This window comes from Puma concolor, chromosome A1, assembly GCF_028749965.1.
Source record: "Puma concolor isolate L17-30 chromosome A1, mPumCon1.1.hap2, whole genome shotgun sequence".
In the NCBI taxonomy this organism is placed as follows: Eukaryota; Metazoa; Chordata; class Mammalia; order Carnivora; family Felidae; genus Puma; species Puma concolor.
Window position 1 is genome coordinate 170,166,416 of NC_141667.1, and position 17,501 is coordinate 170,183,916.

The following is a 17,501-nucleotide window of genomic DNA, read 5'->3' on the forward strand; positions in this document are numbered from 1 at the left end:
TTTTAAAAAGTAGTTGTATTTACTATCCTCATAACTTCCAAGGTATAATATAGTCATAGTAATTTTTTAAATTACAAAATGTCTGAAATTCCATCAAGTAATTTGTGATTGACATATGAAATCTAAAAATAATCTATGTTTTAGCCATTTAATTGACACTGACCATACAATAATAATTTAAAAAGAAAACTTTTTTTACAACAGCTTTCAATTTCAAGTTTATGGGCCAATTAGAATTCTTTACATATGCTCAATTAACATTTAGTATTTTGCCAAACAGAAATAAATTTTACAGAACACTGTACAGAAAAATTTTACAGAACAGTCATATCATTAGTTTTCATTAGAAATGTTTGCACTATTCTTTTAAAAGATCACTCCAATGTCTAGATAGTAACTAGACTCCTCAGTTTTATTCTAATTGTTTTTATGTTTTACATTTAATCTTTGCCTGGGACTCATTTTTTTTTAATTTGGCATAAAGTTCTAACATTTCATATAGAGTAAGAGAAAAAACTCCCACATATACTAATTTCTGTTTATGAGCTCCCTATTCCATTACACTGACATACTTATCCATTTTTTTTTGTTTTCTTTCAAGTATTTCCTTTCTTAAACTATTTTTTAAAATGTATGTTTATTTACAGAGAGAGAAAGCATGAGACGGGAGAGGAGAGGTAGAGAGAGAGGGGAAAGAGAGAATCCCAAGTGGGCTCTGCTGTCAGTGCAGAGCCCAGCATGGGGCTCCGTCCCACGAACCATGAGATCATGACCTGAGCAGAATTTAAGAGTCAGACACTTAACTGTCTGAGCCACCCAGCCATCCTACACCCATTCCTCTACTTTATATCATGCTGTTTAGATGCAGAGGCTTGGCAATACATTTTAAAACATGGAAGGCCAATTTTCCTCTATCATTCTTCATAATTTGCTATTTTCAGAAATTTATGAATACATATAATCTTTTAAATCATTTAATGTAGTGGACCTTGTGAATCTAACTGGAATGACACAAAATCTGCATCAATCTGAGATAGATTGGCACTCCTATACTATTGAGTCCCCAAACAATAATTGATATGTTTAAAATTTAACAACTCAGGAAACAATAGATGTTGATAAAGATACGGAGAAAGAGGAACCCTCTTACACTGTTGGTGGGAATGCAAACTGGGGTAGCCACTCTAGAAAATAGTTTGGAGGTTCCTCAAAAAGTAAAAAAAATAGAACTACACAAGACCCAGCAATTGCACTACTAGGTATTTATCCAAAGGATACAAAAATAGTGATTCAAAGGGTTACATGCAGCCCAATGTTTATAATGGCACTATCAACAATAGCCAAATTATGAAAAGAGCCCAAATGTCCATGGACTGATGAATGGATAAAGAAGATGTAGTGTGTGTGTGTGTGTGTGTGTGTATGTACACACACACACACACTGGAATACTGATCAGCCATCAAAAAGAATGAAATCTTGTCATGTGCAACAACACAGGTAGAGCTAGAGTGTTTTATGCTGAGCAAAATCAGTCAGAGAAAAATACCATACGATTTCACTCATATACAGAATTTAAGAAACAAAACTGATGAACACAGGAGAAGAGAATGAAAAACAAAATATAAAACCAGAAAGAGAAGCAAACCATAAGAGACTCTTAACTACAGAGAACAAACTCAGGGTTGCTGGAGGGGAGTTGGGTGGGCAGATGGCCTAAATGGGTGATGGGCATTAAGGAGGGCACTTAAGTGACGAGCACTGGGTATTCAATGAATCACTAAATTCTACTCCTGAAACCAATACTATACTATGTGTTAGCTAACTTGAATTTAAATAAAAATTTGAAAGACAAAAAACAACTGATGTTTTCCCATCTGTTCACATCTTGTTTCTCCTCAACAATATTTTTACAGCTTACAGAGTCCTATAGGTTCTATGTCTTCCCTATTAAATTTCTCTTGACTATTTTACAAGACACTACAATTAATATGAACAGGGTTCATTTCAAACTGGCTCTTTCTAACACAGAGAAGAGATACTAACTTTGCATGTTTATCTTGCTGCATTCAGTCATCTTGACAGACATGTTTTAAGTCTAGAAATTTTTAGTAGTATCTTCTGGGTTTTCTAGGGACACAATTATATATGGAAAAAGAAAATTTTCTTATTTTCAAAATATTTAAACCAACTTTTTTTTGGTCTTTTTGATATTCCAAAGCAATAAAAATGATTGATAATAACAGTCACTTTACAGAATTCATTTGTTCCTGATTTTAAGGGAAATTTTTTAGCATTTCATCATTTAAAACTAGGGTTTTTTTAGTTTTTATAAAGTACATTTCTAATCAAATTTAATTTAATTTTTTATTTCAAAGAATTTTTAATTAGAAAAGGCTATTGAAAAGCATAAGAGACTCTTAAAAACTGAGAACAAACTGAGAGTTGTTGGGGGTGGGAGGGAGGGGAGGGTGGGTGATGGGTATTGAGGAGGGCACCTTTTGGGATGAGCACTGGGTGTTGTATGGAAACCAATTTGACAATAAATTTCATATATTGAAAAAATAAATAAATAAATACATACATACATTCATTGTCAAAAAAAAAAAGGCTATTGAATTTCCACCCAAAACCTTTTTAGCACCTACTTTTTTTGTAAGCCATCACTTTTTATTTTATTCTAATTGTAATGGATATCATTAACAAAGGTACTTTTTTTTTTTAACTTTGAGGTACAATTTTCATACAATATATGGGTCCATTTTAAATAAGCAATTGAGTTTTGACAAATGTGTATGCCCATATAAACACCACAGCAATCCATATCAAATTTTCCATTACTCCAAAATGCTCCTTTGCATCTCTTTCCAATCAACACCTCTGGACCTCCTTTCCCTCCCTGACCTCAGGCAATTAAACTCTTTTCTAGTTTCATTTAAATGGAACCAGAGAGTAAGTACTCTTTCGTGTCTGGCTTCTTTTGCACCTAATATTTTTGAGATTCATCCATGCTTTTGAGTGAATCACAGTTTCTTTCATTCTCACACTCAGTAGTATTCTATAGCATGGATATACTGCTATTTGTTTAGCCATTCATTCACTGAGGGCTTTCAAAGTAAGGGAGGGGGAAGATATGATTTGGTTCTAAAAGTGAACTCTGGCAGCTGGGCGAAGATGAATTACAAAATGCAATGGTGGCAGGAGGGAGGGCTATGAGAAGGCTGTTCTAAATCCAGACAAGAGTATAGCAGCTCAGGTAAGGGGGGTTGGTGTGCTGGTTTGGTGTTGAAATGAGACACGCCTGCATTCAATTCCCAGCTGCAGGTGAACAAGCTAAGGCAAGTGCACTGTACTGACAACCGTGAGTGGGTTCACATCTGAAAACACCTACAGAGTTGTGGTGAGGGGGGTGAGGACCCATGCTGCCTGCTAACTCCTGGCATTGTAAATCCCATGTGGGCAGCAAGTGTTTCTGCTTACCGATGAATCTTAAGCACCCAGAACTTTGGGATGCAAAGTGTATTTAAATTCTTTTAGATTCTTCCTACCCCTTTCTCAAGTGTGAAGGTAAACTAAGAGAGCACTGCAACTTGACCCTTGTTTTTCACCTCTGCCAACCCTGATTGAGAAGATTCACAAGCATGACCCTGGCAGTCCGTGGGGTCCGAACAGTGAGGCAGAAAGACCAAGAACTTCCAGCCTGGCATGCAAGGACAGATGCAGCCTCACAAGCTCTAGCAAGAGCCATCTTCAACAGCAGCAACTCACCTCCACGTAAAAGTTAGAACCCTAACCTGGGAGGAGTTCTAAGGGTTTCTCAAACCCATCTTTTGAAACCTTCAAGAACATTAAGGCTTGAAATCTCTACCATACTCTCTGCAGAAGACATGGTTGGAAAAAGGCGCAGCTCTAAAAACCCTTACGCCTCTTAAAACACCTTCCAGGGGGCACCTGGGTGGCTCAGTTGGTTAAGCATCAGACTTTGGTTCAGATCATGATCTCACAGTTTGTGAGTTCGAGCCCTGCATCGGGCTCTCTGCTGTCAGTACAGAGCCTGCTTCGAATCCTTTGTCTTTCCCCCATGCTTTTTCTCTCTCTCAAAAATAAGCGTTAAAAAAAGATAATAATAAATATTCTTCAGTATTTATTAGTGTCAGACCCTAGACACTACCTTTTACCTAATGGGTTCAGTAAATATTTGTGAAAGAAAGGAGAAAAACTTCCTCTTCACAATTAGCCCTCACCTTCTTAGCCTTTGAGGGAGTTGGGGAGTGTGGGGGGAGAATTTCCAACAAAAACCCCAAACTTCAAACAACATTTAGGCTCTCCTGTCCTTATTCATTAAGTTGGTAGCTACTACGTGCAAATCGAATCACATAGTAGCACTCACATGGTCTGTGATATACCTCTGTAAACCTCATGCAATTATCACTCCATGTGCATGACCCAGTTTTTCAGAAGCCTGATCAGTGTTCTCCTAAGTGGCTTTAGTTCTATCATCTATTTTTAACAGTCATCTGGGGATTCCCTTTCAAACTAGTGTTGTCTTAAATGATGCTGACAGATGTCCTGATCCTGAGCTATGCATGTTCTCTCTTTCTGGGATGTGGCTTTGCTGACCATTTGCTTTGTGTGTAGGCTTCATGGATGGGTTGAGAGACAGGGTGTCACCACATTCAGTATGTCCACATTCACTCAAACCTCTGTCCAACTGTGCCTGGTGTCCCTGGAGCAGAGGGCATCTTATTCTACAAAAAGAAGAACTTCAAAGTCTTTGCCAAAGTGGAGGAGAGAGCCACCCTCCTCTAAAGAGTGAAGGAGGGGATATGGAAAATTTTTCCAGAGATTTTTAGAACAATAGTCCTACCTTTAGAAATTTCCCAAGCTTCCTGAAACTTAAATAGGAGCTAAGACTACTAAAGGGTTCCATGGTGGTAATGAGCAACTTCTCAGTTTTTCACAATGTCAGATTAGGATTCAACTTTCTTAGGTTGCTAAGTCAGTTAAGAATCATTTTTTGGCTCTTCATTTTCCAGAATACTATCTCTTCTCTTTTTCCTTATGGGCTTGTGTCTTTAAAAAAAAAAAAAAAAAAGAAAACACCTCAATTCAGGACACCTGGCTGGCTCAGTCAGTGGAGCATGCAACTCTTGATCTCAGGGTCATGAGCTCAAGCCCCACATTGGGTGTGGAGCCTACTTAAAAATAAATAAATAGTAAAAATAAAAGTAATAAAAACTTCAATTCATTGGTTGGGAAAAATGGGTATAATTTAGCTGTCATCTTTACCTCATATTGGTTAAAGCACTTTCTTTAGTAATTTCCTCAAAATATATATAATGACATATTTCTGAATCTTTATTTTAAAATCTCTTTTCATGGTGCCTGGGTGGCTCAGTCAGTTAAGCGTCCAACTCTTGGTGTTGGCTCAGGTCATGATCGCATGGTTTCATGGGTTCAAGCCCTGAGCTACCAGTGCAGAGCCTGCTAGGTGTTCTCTGTCTCCCTCTCCCTGCTCCCCTCTCTCCCTCTCTCCCTCTCTCTCTCTCTCTCTCTCAAAATAAATAAACAAAAAATTTTTAAATAAATAAAATCTCTTTTCATAATTGACAAATGAAAGATATGTTAGTTGGGTATAGTACCTCCTGGGTTAAGTACTTTCTAATGAATCAGATATTTTAAGGTTTTCTAATTTCCAGTTTCTGGAATCTGAAGATGATCTCATTCTACATTCTCTGCATATAACTTGGTGCTTTTTTTTTCTTTCTAGAAGCTTTAAAGACTTTTTGTTCTTGATATTCCTAGAAGAGTTACTTTTTTCATTAATTTTATCTGAAACTCAGTGAATCTTTGCAACAACACATCAAGGCTTTCTCAAGAACAGTGAAACAAAAATCTCCCTTATTATTTCTTTTAAAATTAACCTTCCTTTACTTGTCCATCTTTTCTTCATGAAACTGTTATATACATACAAAATCTCTTGGATCATCCCTCCACATCTCTTATTTCACAAATTATTTCATCCTTTCTACCTTTTTACCTGTAGTAAAAGTGTAGGGAATAAGGGAATAGGACCCTTATTCCTTAGGTTCACTAGTTTAGTTCTTAAAAGTGACCATCCCACCTTTCGCTTTGCTGAAACACTTCTAAAAATCAGAGTTTTTATACTTTATTAAAGTCTCTCTCCTCTGATTTCATGTCCTTAAATGTTCTTACCATTTTTCAGCAAACTCTGTCATTTGACTCACAGGAGTTCTAACACAGCACCGCCTGTCCTCAGCGATTCTTCTAGGTCTTCCTCCCTACATGGTAAACCTTTTCCTTTGTAAGGTCAGGTCAAAGGACCAGACGCTGGTATGCTGGTAAATGATAACAATCAACTCGGGTGTGAAGGAAGAAGAAATGCACCAGTGCAGGTTTTGACAGTTTCCTCACTGTAAATACTCTCTCCAAGGCTGATTTCAAACTACCAGCATCACATCAGAGAGGATGGATTGGGCACAGATGAGCAGTGCCCCAGAATAGTTCTTGGGGAAGTGCTGCAATGGTCTAAATGCTACCTCATCCTGGAAGCCATCCCTGATTCCCTGAATCGGAAGTGGTTTTTCTCTGTGCTCAAGACACTTTGCTTATATCTTCATTTAGCCCTTCTTTTGTCCTGTAGCGGTTAGTTCTTTACATATTTGTAAACACCCTGAAAAGTTAGTGGGTATTACACAGAAATTTTATATTGTGTTCTTCTATTACTCCTCGTACTCACTTTTAAAGAATCAGGAGAATTCAACCAAATAAATTACCTTGTGATGTAAGCTCCTTAAGTGCAGGGAAAATATATTATTTGCTTTCCATTTTCTTCTAGAGCCTGCACCAATTATTTGTTGGATGATTTTAATGACTGAATTCTCAAAGGCAATGCTACAGCCCAAATTTCATTTTACCACTATCACCAGCTAGACCCCAAGACACGACCTTTACTCCCCACTTGCCTGTGCTCACCAACCTTTGTCCCCATTTTTCCTTACACTCTTCTTTCCAGCGTATCTCTTAACTCAGACAAAAGACCCTATAGGGATAATATTCAGTGATGGAAACCAAAACAACTGCCCAGAGTACCAGCCAGCCAGACCAACCAGACCAGTTTAAAACTAACCATGCCACCACCCCCTGCCCCCAACCTGCACCTGCACAGATGGGCAGTGGAATGACTGACAGTTACCTTTACCTCATTATACTAAAATCTCCACCAAAGGAGGAACAAGCCTCATTTACATAACAAACAATGTATACATAGGTATATTTCCTTATGGCACATATGAGACCTTATGCCTGCCTTTACATACAATGACAAAGCTCCCTATCTAAATATTCATCCTAACCCTAAATAAAAGGAACCCATTCACCCTTGCCCAGAGAGTCACAGCTTTGGAAGTTATTCCCCACGATCTCATTTGCTGCAAATTAAGTTCCCTTTATTTTATTATACTGTTGCACAGATCTGTGCAACAGAAACCATGGTGTGGTGTCTGCCTGTGACTCACCAAGGAGCAACTCATACTGATTTGGTTACACCGCTTTTAAAGGAATAGAAATACTTGACTAAATTAAATGGAAAAGAAAAAGGTGTAATTAGTGGTATTTTACTTGTGTTGAATCCAATTTTTGTTAAAAATCTGCATCTTTCCAGAAGAGAAAAATAATTCTGATCTCTTCTTTTGACAGGGCTAAAGGTTAAACTGTAGCAAGGCAAAAGAGAAAAAAGTCCAAAATGTTCATTACAGGCCAACTGAAATTATAGTTCCTAAAATAACTTCTTCCTCATTTTCCCTTTACTCCAGAGTCAAAATAACATCTTCCCCAGTTTTCATTTATTTTTCAAATAAATGCACAGCAGCTTTTCAACCTGAGACTCTAATAAGCAGATATGAAGAATACATTCCTGTGCATCCTATTTTTTGGTTTTAGTCACAGTAATTCATTCCAAAGGTCAACCTCAGAACCTTTAGTAACACTGTTCCAGTCCACAAATATATTTGGGATAATAAACATATATAATAGAAAATTTTAATGCAGTCATAAAAACACGTCCTCGCCTGTGAACAGTGCCTAGGATAGCTGGACAGATGGGAAGCAGACGGGTAATCCCAAAGGGACAAAATGACCCAGGCTCAAACATATGGAGAAGATCCTGGATTAACTTCAGTGGCCACTTCCTGCTGTCTCTTTCAGGCACATATATCAAACAATCAGAGATGATACAGTTTAAAATATCAGATACCTGCTGTAGGGAAAAATAGGAAGGAGGAAATAGAGTAATCTGAAAAACAAGCGATAGTAGCCATTCAGAGAAGGACTGACCTGAGAATAATGTGAGGGAAGGCAATGAGAGGTCCACATTAAGAAGGGCAAAGCTAGGTGTGTACTTTTAAAGTGCTTACAGGCATTCTACAACAACAACATACAGCATACTCTGAAAACTTGTATGATCTGTGATTTTGAAGCCTAGCACAATTGAATGAGTACTGAAACAGGAGATGGAAACTAAGTTCAGCTTCTGGCTTTATTATACTACTGGTCATTTAACCTCATCAAGCTCTCTGGGCTTTCGTGTCCTCACATGGAAAAATAAAGGATGAGATGAAATAATTGCTAATGGTCCTTTCTAACAACTTCTAACAATTTTTAAAACTGTGTTCCTATCTTGTATAAGCATGGATAGAATTACATTGTCCATGCTGATAATTCCCTATCAAAACAGAAATGTAATATAGTAAGTTTATCACGGAAAATGGCAATGTTAAGTTTTAAGTAAATTTCTGAGTTCCCTTGAGAATGTGTAACATTTTCTGATGCTAAATGTATAGCACATAGTAATCAACTTCAATTAGAAATTTTAAATGCCATTTTCTTCCCCATAATGGGATCCAACACCATCTATGTACACATATAGACATTTACACAAATGTATGTATGCAAGCATGTTTGCTCTAAAAGTTCCCTCAAGTTTTCACCTGTTGTCTGCTTCTGCCTACTGTTTCATGACACATCACCATCACAGACGCATTAGCCAAGCAGACATAAAAGCATATGGAAATCCTGAAAACATAATTCTGATCTTTTCCCTTGATGGGGCTTGAGGTTCAACTATATATAGCAAGGCGGCAAAGAGGCCAAAATGTTCATTACAGTTGAATTTCTCACTCAACAAAATTATGGATTACTGCACATTCATGAGTCATTCATGAATACTCAAAATCATGAATGTCAATAGTCTAGGATACTCTGTTAATAAATCAAGTACAGTATAGACCAGAGGCCTTAATTTCAAAACAGAAAAATTATACATTATAATAAAGTATAAAATAACTTTAATACAGTAAAATACTTCAATGCACACAAACCTTTAAAGCCATCAGGATACACATCAGAAAGAAATTTAGTGTTGATGTCTCCTTCTATAAAACGTGAGTTGATTATCACCTCTCGGAGCAATGCAATATTATGTGTAACACCTAAAAATAAAAAGATATCAGATGGAATTAGAGAACAAAGAGTCAGTTAAAAATCTAAGTCTTACTATCTAGAGAAATTTATCATCTGTGTCTTATGATCTAGCAAGAACCAGGCAAGATTATCCATCTCCTTAACTTCAAGTAACAACAAAAAAGGTCTGAATCTGTGGTAGCAATAAAATACTAAATGTAAGCCTGAGAAACTTGTGACTGCCAAGTCAATTTAATAGGGAAACAAATGTCTTTTCAGTAAATGGTACTAACATGTCCATTTGGGAAAAAGGACATTGAACTTCATCCCTATAACTCACACCATACACAAAAATTAACCTAAATTGGATCACAAACCTAACAGCAAACCCTAAAACTTCAAGACTTATGGGAAATGTAGGAGAAAAATCTGTTATCTTGAGGTAGGCAATAGATTCTTTGGTAGTACACAAAAACCATGAGCCATAAAAAAAGAAACTGTACTTCATCAAAATTTAAAAGCCTGCTTCAAAGGATACAGTTAAGTAAACAAAATGGTAAGCCACAGACAGAGAAAACGTGCACAACACACATATCAGACAAAGAACTTGTATCTAGAATATATAAAGAATGCTTACAGCAGAGTAAGATGACAATGTAAAAAATGGCAAAGGATCTGAACACATTTCACAAAAGAAAATATGCAAATGAAAAGTTGTTCGGAGCGCCTGGCTGGCTCAGTCGGTTGAACGTCTGACTTCAGCTGAGGTCGTGATGATCTCAGGGTTCGCGAGTTCGAACCCCACATCGGGCTCACTGCTGTCAGCGTAGAACCCGCTTTGGATCCTCTGCCCCCTCTCTGTGCCCCTCCCCGACCTGTGCACTCTCAAAAATAAATAAAACTTTAAAAAAGTTGTTCAACATTGCTATCATCAAAGGAACACAATGAGATGCCCCCCAAAACCAAATTAAGTGGCTAAAGGTTAGAAGACAGAAATATCACATATCAGTGTGGATGTGAAACAGTAGAATTGTCACACCCTGTGGTGAGGCTATAAATGGCACAAATACTTTGGAACTGCATGGCAGTTTCTTAAAGAGTTATACATACATACGATTCAGACAAGTCACTCCTAGGTAACCTATCCAAACACTTATACACATAGGTTATTAATTGATTTACAATGGTCAAAACTGGAAACAATCTAAATGTCCATCAACAGGTGAATGAATTAGCAAAGTGTGGTTTGTCCATACAATGAAATTCTATTTAGCAATAAAAAGACAGGGGTTACTAAAAACACAAGAATGAATCTCAAAATAATTATGCTGAATTTAAAAAGACTACTGTAGGAGTCCATTAATATAAAATTTCAGAAAAGGCTAAAAAACCTACAGTGACAGAAAGCAGATCACCCAGTTGCACTGGGACAGGGGTAGAGACACCGAGGATTCCAAAGGCAATGAGGAAACTTTTGGAGGTGATAGAAATGTTCAGCATCTTGATTGTGGTGATGGTTTCACAGGTGAATACATATGTCCAAACTCATCAAACTGAATAAATACGAGAAGTTCATTTCATGTCAAGTATACTTCAATGAGTAGTAAGAAAGGAGGAGGGGGGAAAAAAAGAAAAAGAAGAAAAAGAAGAAAAGAACAGCTTGTGATCCAGCAGGAAACACTGAGTCTGGAACACAAGGACCACTACAAAGTTATGTTACAATAGCTAACTGCCACAACAGGGACTCGAAAGGTATCAGGAGAGTTCTGTGAGATAGAAGGGCTTTATGAACGGAGTATTTGATCTTGGTCACGCAGATTACAAAGATATAAAGAGGAATAAAAGGGAGGATGAGAGGCATGTCAAATCCAGGGAGAGCAGGAATTCGATCAGGCTTCCACAAGAGGAGCAGGGGACTGGAGTATGATAGACCTGAAGTAATGAGAGGTTTGCTAATTCCTTCCAGTTTCTTCACCCACTTCCATACTCGTCTATACCATTTCAGACAGCACAGTCCTCATCATACCATTCTGCTGCATAACAAACCTAGAAAGCCTGATTCTGATCTTGTTATTCAAGTCTTGTAGAGTGCTCATTTTTATAGAAATAATTCCAAAGTAGGGTACCTGGGTGCCTCAGTCGGTTGGGCGCCTGACTTCAGCTTGGGTCATGATCTCACAGTACGTGGGTTCGAGTCCCGCATCAGGCTCTGTGCTGACAGCTCAAAGCCTAGAGCCTGCTTCAGATTCTATGTCTCCTTCTCTCTCTGCCCCTCCCCAACTTGCACTCTGTCCGTCTCTCTCTCTCTCTCAAAAATAAACATTACCAAAAAAATAAATAATTTTAAAAAATAATAATTCCAAAGTAAGCAAAGAATCAGAACCTCAGGCTCAAGTACCAGATCTACCTCTTACCTTGGGTAAGCTACTTCACCTCTCAAATGTTTAGTTTCCTCATTTGTTAAGTGGTGATCACAGCAGGACCTATTTTGCATTACTGTCATGAGGTACAAATGAGGTAATGCTTAAGGCAATGCCAGGCACTCAAAAACATGCATCAGTGTTGTGCTCGTTATTATCCTTTCACATGAGAACCGATACACAGCAGAAGACAATGTGTAGTTAATCAACATCAGACATGGGAGCCCGAGCAGCTCAGTCCGTTAGGCATCTGACTCTTGATTTCAGCTCAGGTCACAATGTCACAATTGGGGAGCTCGAGCCCCACACTGGGCTTGTGCTGCAGGTGTGGAGCCTACTTGGGATTCTCTCTCTCTCTCGTCTCTTGCTGCCCCTCCCTCTCCCCCTCCCCAAAATAAACAAACTTTAAAAAAAAAACACATCAGAGGGCAGATGCACTGGATCTCAAGTCTCAGCACTGACCTCCCTCCCCAACTTCCAGTTTCATATCCTATAGGAATCCAGTTCTTCAAAAGTTTACACCTCTCTATCCAGAGAACATAGCCATCCTATTAGGCGGCGTTTAGCAAACTCAGCACACAAATCAGACCACCCCCTATTTTTGTATATCGAGTTTTTTTGGAATACAGCAGTGTTTACATTCAGTGTGTGTGCTCCAAGAGTCAATCAGTTGTAACAGAGACCATATGACCCACAAAAGTCTAAGCTATTTACACTCTAGCCCTTCCCTGAGAAAGGTTGTGGACATTCACTATAAGGTTTTTAACAATGTTGATATTCTGAGCAAATTAGTCTACACCTATCAACATTTATTCTAAACCTACTGGTCATGTGGCAGCTAGATATCACACACAGGAAAAAATATGAGAGCAAACACTGTAACACTATGGTACCTGCTTTGGGGGAACTTTCAGTAACCAGTCACAGAATAAGAAAATTACAAAGAAAAGAGACTGAAAACTAAGAAATTGTGATCTAGAGAGAATGAATCATATAGCTAAAGTTTAGTAAAATAGAAATTGTAATAGTAATATATGTTTAAAAATATGACAGCCTGCGGGTTTCACTGCAAATGTGATTTCCATTTTTTACACAGTAACAAGAGTCTTAGCAGAACAAAAGACTCCACAGACACAGACTCTATTTTCCTGTCTGTCCTACAGCTGGACCTGACAAACTGATTTCCAGACAAGGGGTTGGAAGTTAGAGTGATGCGCCCAATTCCAGCCTCGCTTACTTGAAAAGAATAATTACTTGGGCTTCCTTTCCTCCTTCTTCCTATGGGCTTCCTGATATGGCAGGAACTCAGCTCTGGAAATGAAGGTGAAACAGAGCAACATGTTGGCAGGGGGAGAGGGAGGATCTCCTGGAATGACCACAGAACCACAGGACACAAACTTGCCCCATCAGCACAGACCAGCCAGCCAGTTAAATGAGAAGTAAATAATATTCTATCTTATTTATACTACTGTATTTAAGAATCTTTGTTAAGGCAGGTTACCCTGTACTCTCATGTATACATATGGGGAGAAGGGCATACTTTCCAATATGATTTCCTATTTCTGAGCCAACCAACTAGGCATTTCTCTATGCATCTCTTTATACTAGACGATGTTAGCATACATGTGCAAAAATCTGAGCATTATCTGTTCCTCACTCAGAAAATACCAAGTGCCTAAAAACTTTATAAAAGCCAATTTTCAATCTATTCAAACTGCTTCAAAACATTTAGAGAAAGTTCCCAATTAAAATATTAATGGTATTCCTTTAGCTACATAAATTTCCAAGGAAGAAGTTATCACATACAATGACCTAATAAGTATCTTTCATAGCACATGCCCCAAACAAATTATCTCAACCTTGCTCTGTGGGTAATGCAGTTATCCCAACCTTGCTCTGTGGGTAATGACTTAGCCAATATTCAACCACTCATGTGTTGAAGGGCTGTTGTAATTATGTGTATTTCTACGAGGAAGGTATTGGAAGGTGTAAGAAACTTCATCTGATGACACAAGTATACCTCACAAATCATCGCAAAAATGTGACATCTTCGTCTACTACAGGTGATATTCGGGTAGATGAAAATGAAGAGCAACTGAAAGCAACATGCTACGAGTGCTTAGAAAGCCAAACGCAGTAGGCAGGAATTTAAAATAAAAGACTCCTTGAAAGAGGTCAGGCTGTGAAAGGGAACTGAATCCCTTTGTTGCATGTTTTACAAACAGACAAAACTAAAGCGCTTTTGAAGAAGGAAAGGGAATGGCTTGCCAGAAGAGATTTCTATGCATAGGCAACAACAGATGTGGCATTCCAGGAAGAGAGAAGTATCTGTGACTTACGCAAATCGTCCTAGCTGGGAAAAGAAATAGAGAAAGACACAGAAGGACACAAAGATGGGTAATATAAGGGAGGAACAAAGAATTCTCATGTTGTTTTGGACACCACCAGGTATTTGTGTGGAGAGAACTGGAAGATGGGCACCGTGGCCAAAGAGCACGAGCAAAGGAGAGAGCTGTGTGCCTAAGAAGTCCAAGGGGGGGGGAGGGTGTCCAGGTCTGACAGTCATGCAAACGTTTTACCTTTCTTTGAGAGCAACCAGAACAGTTGAAGCAGGGCAGGAACGACTACGTTTGAGCTCCAGGAACCATGCAGGCTGTTAGTGGACTGGGGTCTGGGGAAGGGTGAGGGTGTAAGTGGGAAAAACCATTAGCTGACAATTGCAGGAGACATGTTGAAAAATTGCAAGGCATCAGACCACAGCAAGAGTGTGGCCACTACAGACGGAGAAAAGTAGATGGACCGGAGAGACATTTAGCAGGCAGAGAGGGCATGATGATTTAGTGGACATCAATGGGGGAGACAGGGGGACCTGGCTGGCTCAGTAAGTTAAGTGTTCAGTTGTAAGTTCAGGTCCCATGGTAAAGATTACTTAAAAGTAAAATCTTTAGGGGCACCTGGGTGGCTCAGTCGGTTAAGTGTCCAGCTCTGGATTTGGGCTCGTCATGATCTCACGGTTCATGGGTTTGAGCCCCACATTGGGCTCTGTGCTAATGGCGTGAAGCTTGCTTGGGATTCTCTCTCTCTCTCTCGCTCTCTTTCTCTGTCCCTCCCCTGCTTGAGCTCTCTAAATAAACAAACACTTTAATGAAAAAATTAAAATAAAAACTTAAAAAAAAAAAAAGAATAGGGGAGAGGAGTCAATCACAACATGCACCCTCCTGGCTCTGTCATGCTACATGACTGAAGACCCCACTTACAGACAAGAAACAGGTTAAGAGGGAAACATGTGATTTACTTTGGGCAAGTTCAACTGGAGAGGCCTGGGAGAGTAGACTGATGGTATCCCTGTGGTTAGAGTTCAGAAGAACAGGTCCGTTAGAACGGAGCCACCCACAACACAGAACGCATGGGGGCAGATGCCCACATGAAGAAATCCAGAAACAGAAATGCAAGACAAAGCCAGCAGTATGCAGCTTATCCCTATACAATAACTCAAGTTTGGAAGAAGAAAACATCCTAAAGGAGGGACTGGAAAGGATGAAAATACGAAGATCAGGGTGCAGCTGGAATTTCATTTCCCAAAAAAAAAAAAGTGTTCTTAGGTGTAATTTAGTATTTCAAAATGTTTCCATTTGTAAGCTTCTGGATAAATTGTAAATAATGTAGAATCTAGGAGCACCTGGATAGCTCAGTTGATTGAGTGTCTGACTCTTGATTTCGGCTAAAGTCATGATCTCTCGGTTCACACGATCAAGCCCCGTGTCAGGCTCTGCACTGACAGTGGGAAGCCTGCTCATGCTCTCAGTCTCTCTCAAAATAAATATACATTTAAAAAAAAGTAATAAAGAAAGGCAATCTAACTTTCAGAATTTCTGTCCTTCCCTCCTCCCTCCAGTTAAATAAAAATAATAGTGTTTACTTACAAACTTCATATTTTGTATTTAACTTTACTGGCTCTCCTGTTACAACCTAGTGATAGTATAAATTTTCTTGTTCCTCTGTGAGGCTGAAGTCAAAACAGCATCAGACTGTCTTCAGGAAACTCGAACATAAAATTTCAGAAATAATGATCATCTGAACAAAAATAAGATTGTTTTCTGATAGTGATCAATTTGTGATTGAGGACATCAAAAAATTACAATGTATGCAGTTTCAGGGCGCCTGGGTGGCTGTTTGTTGAACACCTGACTCTCAATCTCAGTTCAAGTCATGATCTCAAGATTCATAGGTTCGAGCTCCAGGTCAGGCTCTGCGCTGGCAGCACAGAGCCTGCTTCGGATTCTGTCTCTGCCCCTATCTGCCTCAAAATAAACAAACTTAAAACTTTTTTTAGTAAAATGTATGCAGTTTCGGGCACCTGAGTGTCTCAGTCAGTTATGTTTGCCTCTTGATTTTGGCATAGGTCATGATCTCACAGTTTGTGGGATCGAGTTCTACATTGGTCCCTGCACACTGACAGTAGGGCCTGCCTGAGATTATCTCTCCCTGGGCCCCTCTACCCTACTCATGTGTCCTCTCTAAAAATAAAATAAATCTTTTAAAAAAATAAAAATAAAAATAAAGGGGTGCCTAGGTGGCTCAGTTGGTTAAGCATCCAACTTCGTTTGGCTCAGGACATGGTCTTGTAGTTCATGAGTTCAAGCCCCACATCGAGCTCTGTTCTCTCAACTCACAGCCTGCTTCTGACCCCTCTGTCTTCCTCTCTCTCTCTGCCCCTCCCTCACTTGCACTCTCTTCCTCAAAAATAAACATTTAAAAAGTAAATAAATAAATAAAAATAAAATGTATGCAATTTTACAGGATAAATGATATGTTGTATTTTTATTACAAATTCGAAGTTGTAAAAAGTGATTTTAGAGAAGTCAAAGGAATTATAAGCAAACATTAATTTACTTTGTGGATATCAAAGAGCAGAGCCACTCAAGCACACAAATGAAGCACAGACTTTCCAAACTATTTCTACTTGAATAGTAAATAGAGCATGAAAACAGACTTTTATCTTGCTAAATGATGTTTCAGGAATAAAATTACTACACAAAAGCATTTTCTCCTTAAATGTTCTCTGAATGAAAGATTACATATTACTATGCAAAATCAAATCATTATGTTTTTCTTTCTGAAGGACTAGAAGATGAAACAATGGCTAATGGCAGACAACCAAAATCTAGGTGCCTCAACTGACTCCAAAGACTACTGTACTGTACTGATTCTAAAGCCAAATGGGGGAATAATCAAAGAACTATTTTCTTCCCTAAAAGCACAAAAGAACAGATAAATGGGACAAATCACTGGACTGTTCAAGAGATATCCTACACATCTGAAAGTTACCATTTTGTACATACTTTTTTTCCATGTCCCAGGAAAGACAATGCTGTTTAAAGCAATCGTTGTTCAAACAAGAAGTCGGTAGCAGAGGTACTCTGAGACATAGTTTATAACTTCAACGATATTATTAATCACATACTCATAAAAATTATGGCTCTCAGTTTTAGACAGGGAATTGAAAATGACCTCTACCAAAGTTCACAAGGTCCCATCTGTATGGGAAATCACCACCAGGCCACAGAAGAGACGACCCCTAGGAGCGGCTTTCTCCTGACTAC

General features: G+C 38.6%; 1 protein-coding gene across 11 annotated transcripts in view; it reads right to left on the reverse strand.

The window, feature by feature from the left end:
• Positions 1–17,501, reverse strand: part of PCCA (propionyl-CoA carboxylase subunit alpha) — a 435,628-nt gene that overhangs the window by 193,907 nt on the left and 224,220 nt on the right. For all 11 annotated transcript variants that reach the window (XM_086708562.1, XM_086708568.1, XM_086708558.1 and 8 more), the window contains one exon: positions 9,397–9,507. In XM_086708562.1, the coding sequence (XP_086564688.1) occupies positions 9,397–9,507 (111 nt within the window). The remainder of the gene's footprint in view (positions 1–9,396; positions 9,508–17,501) is intronic.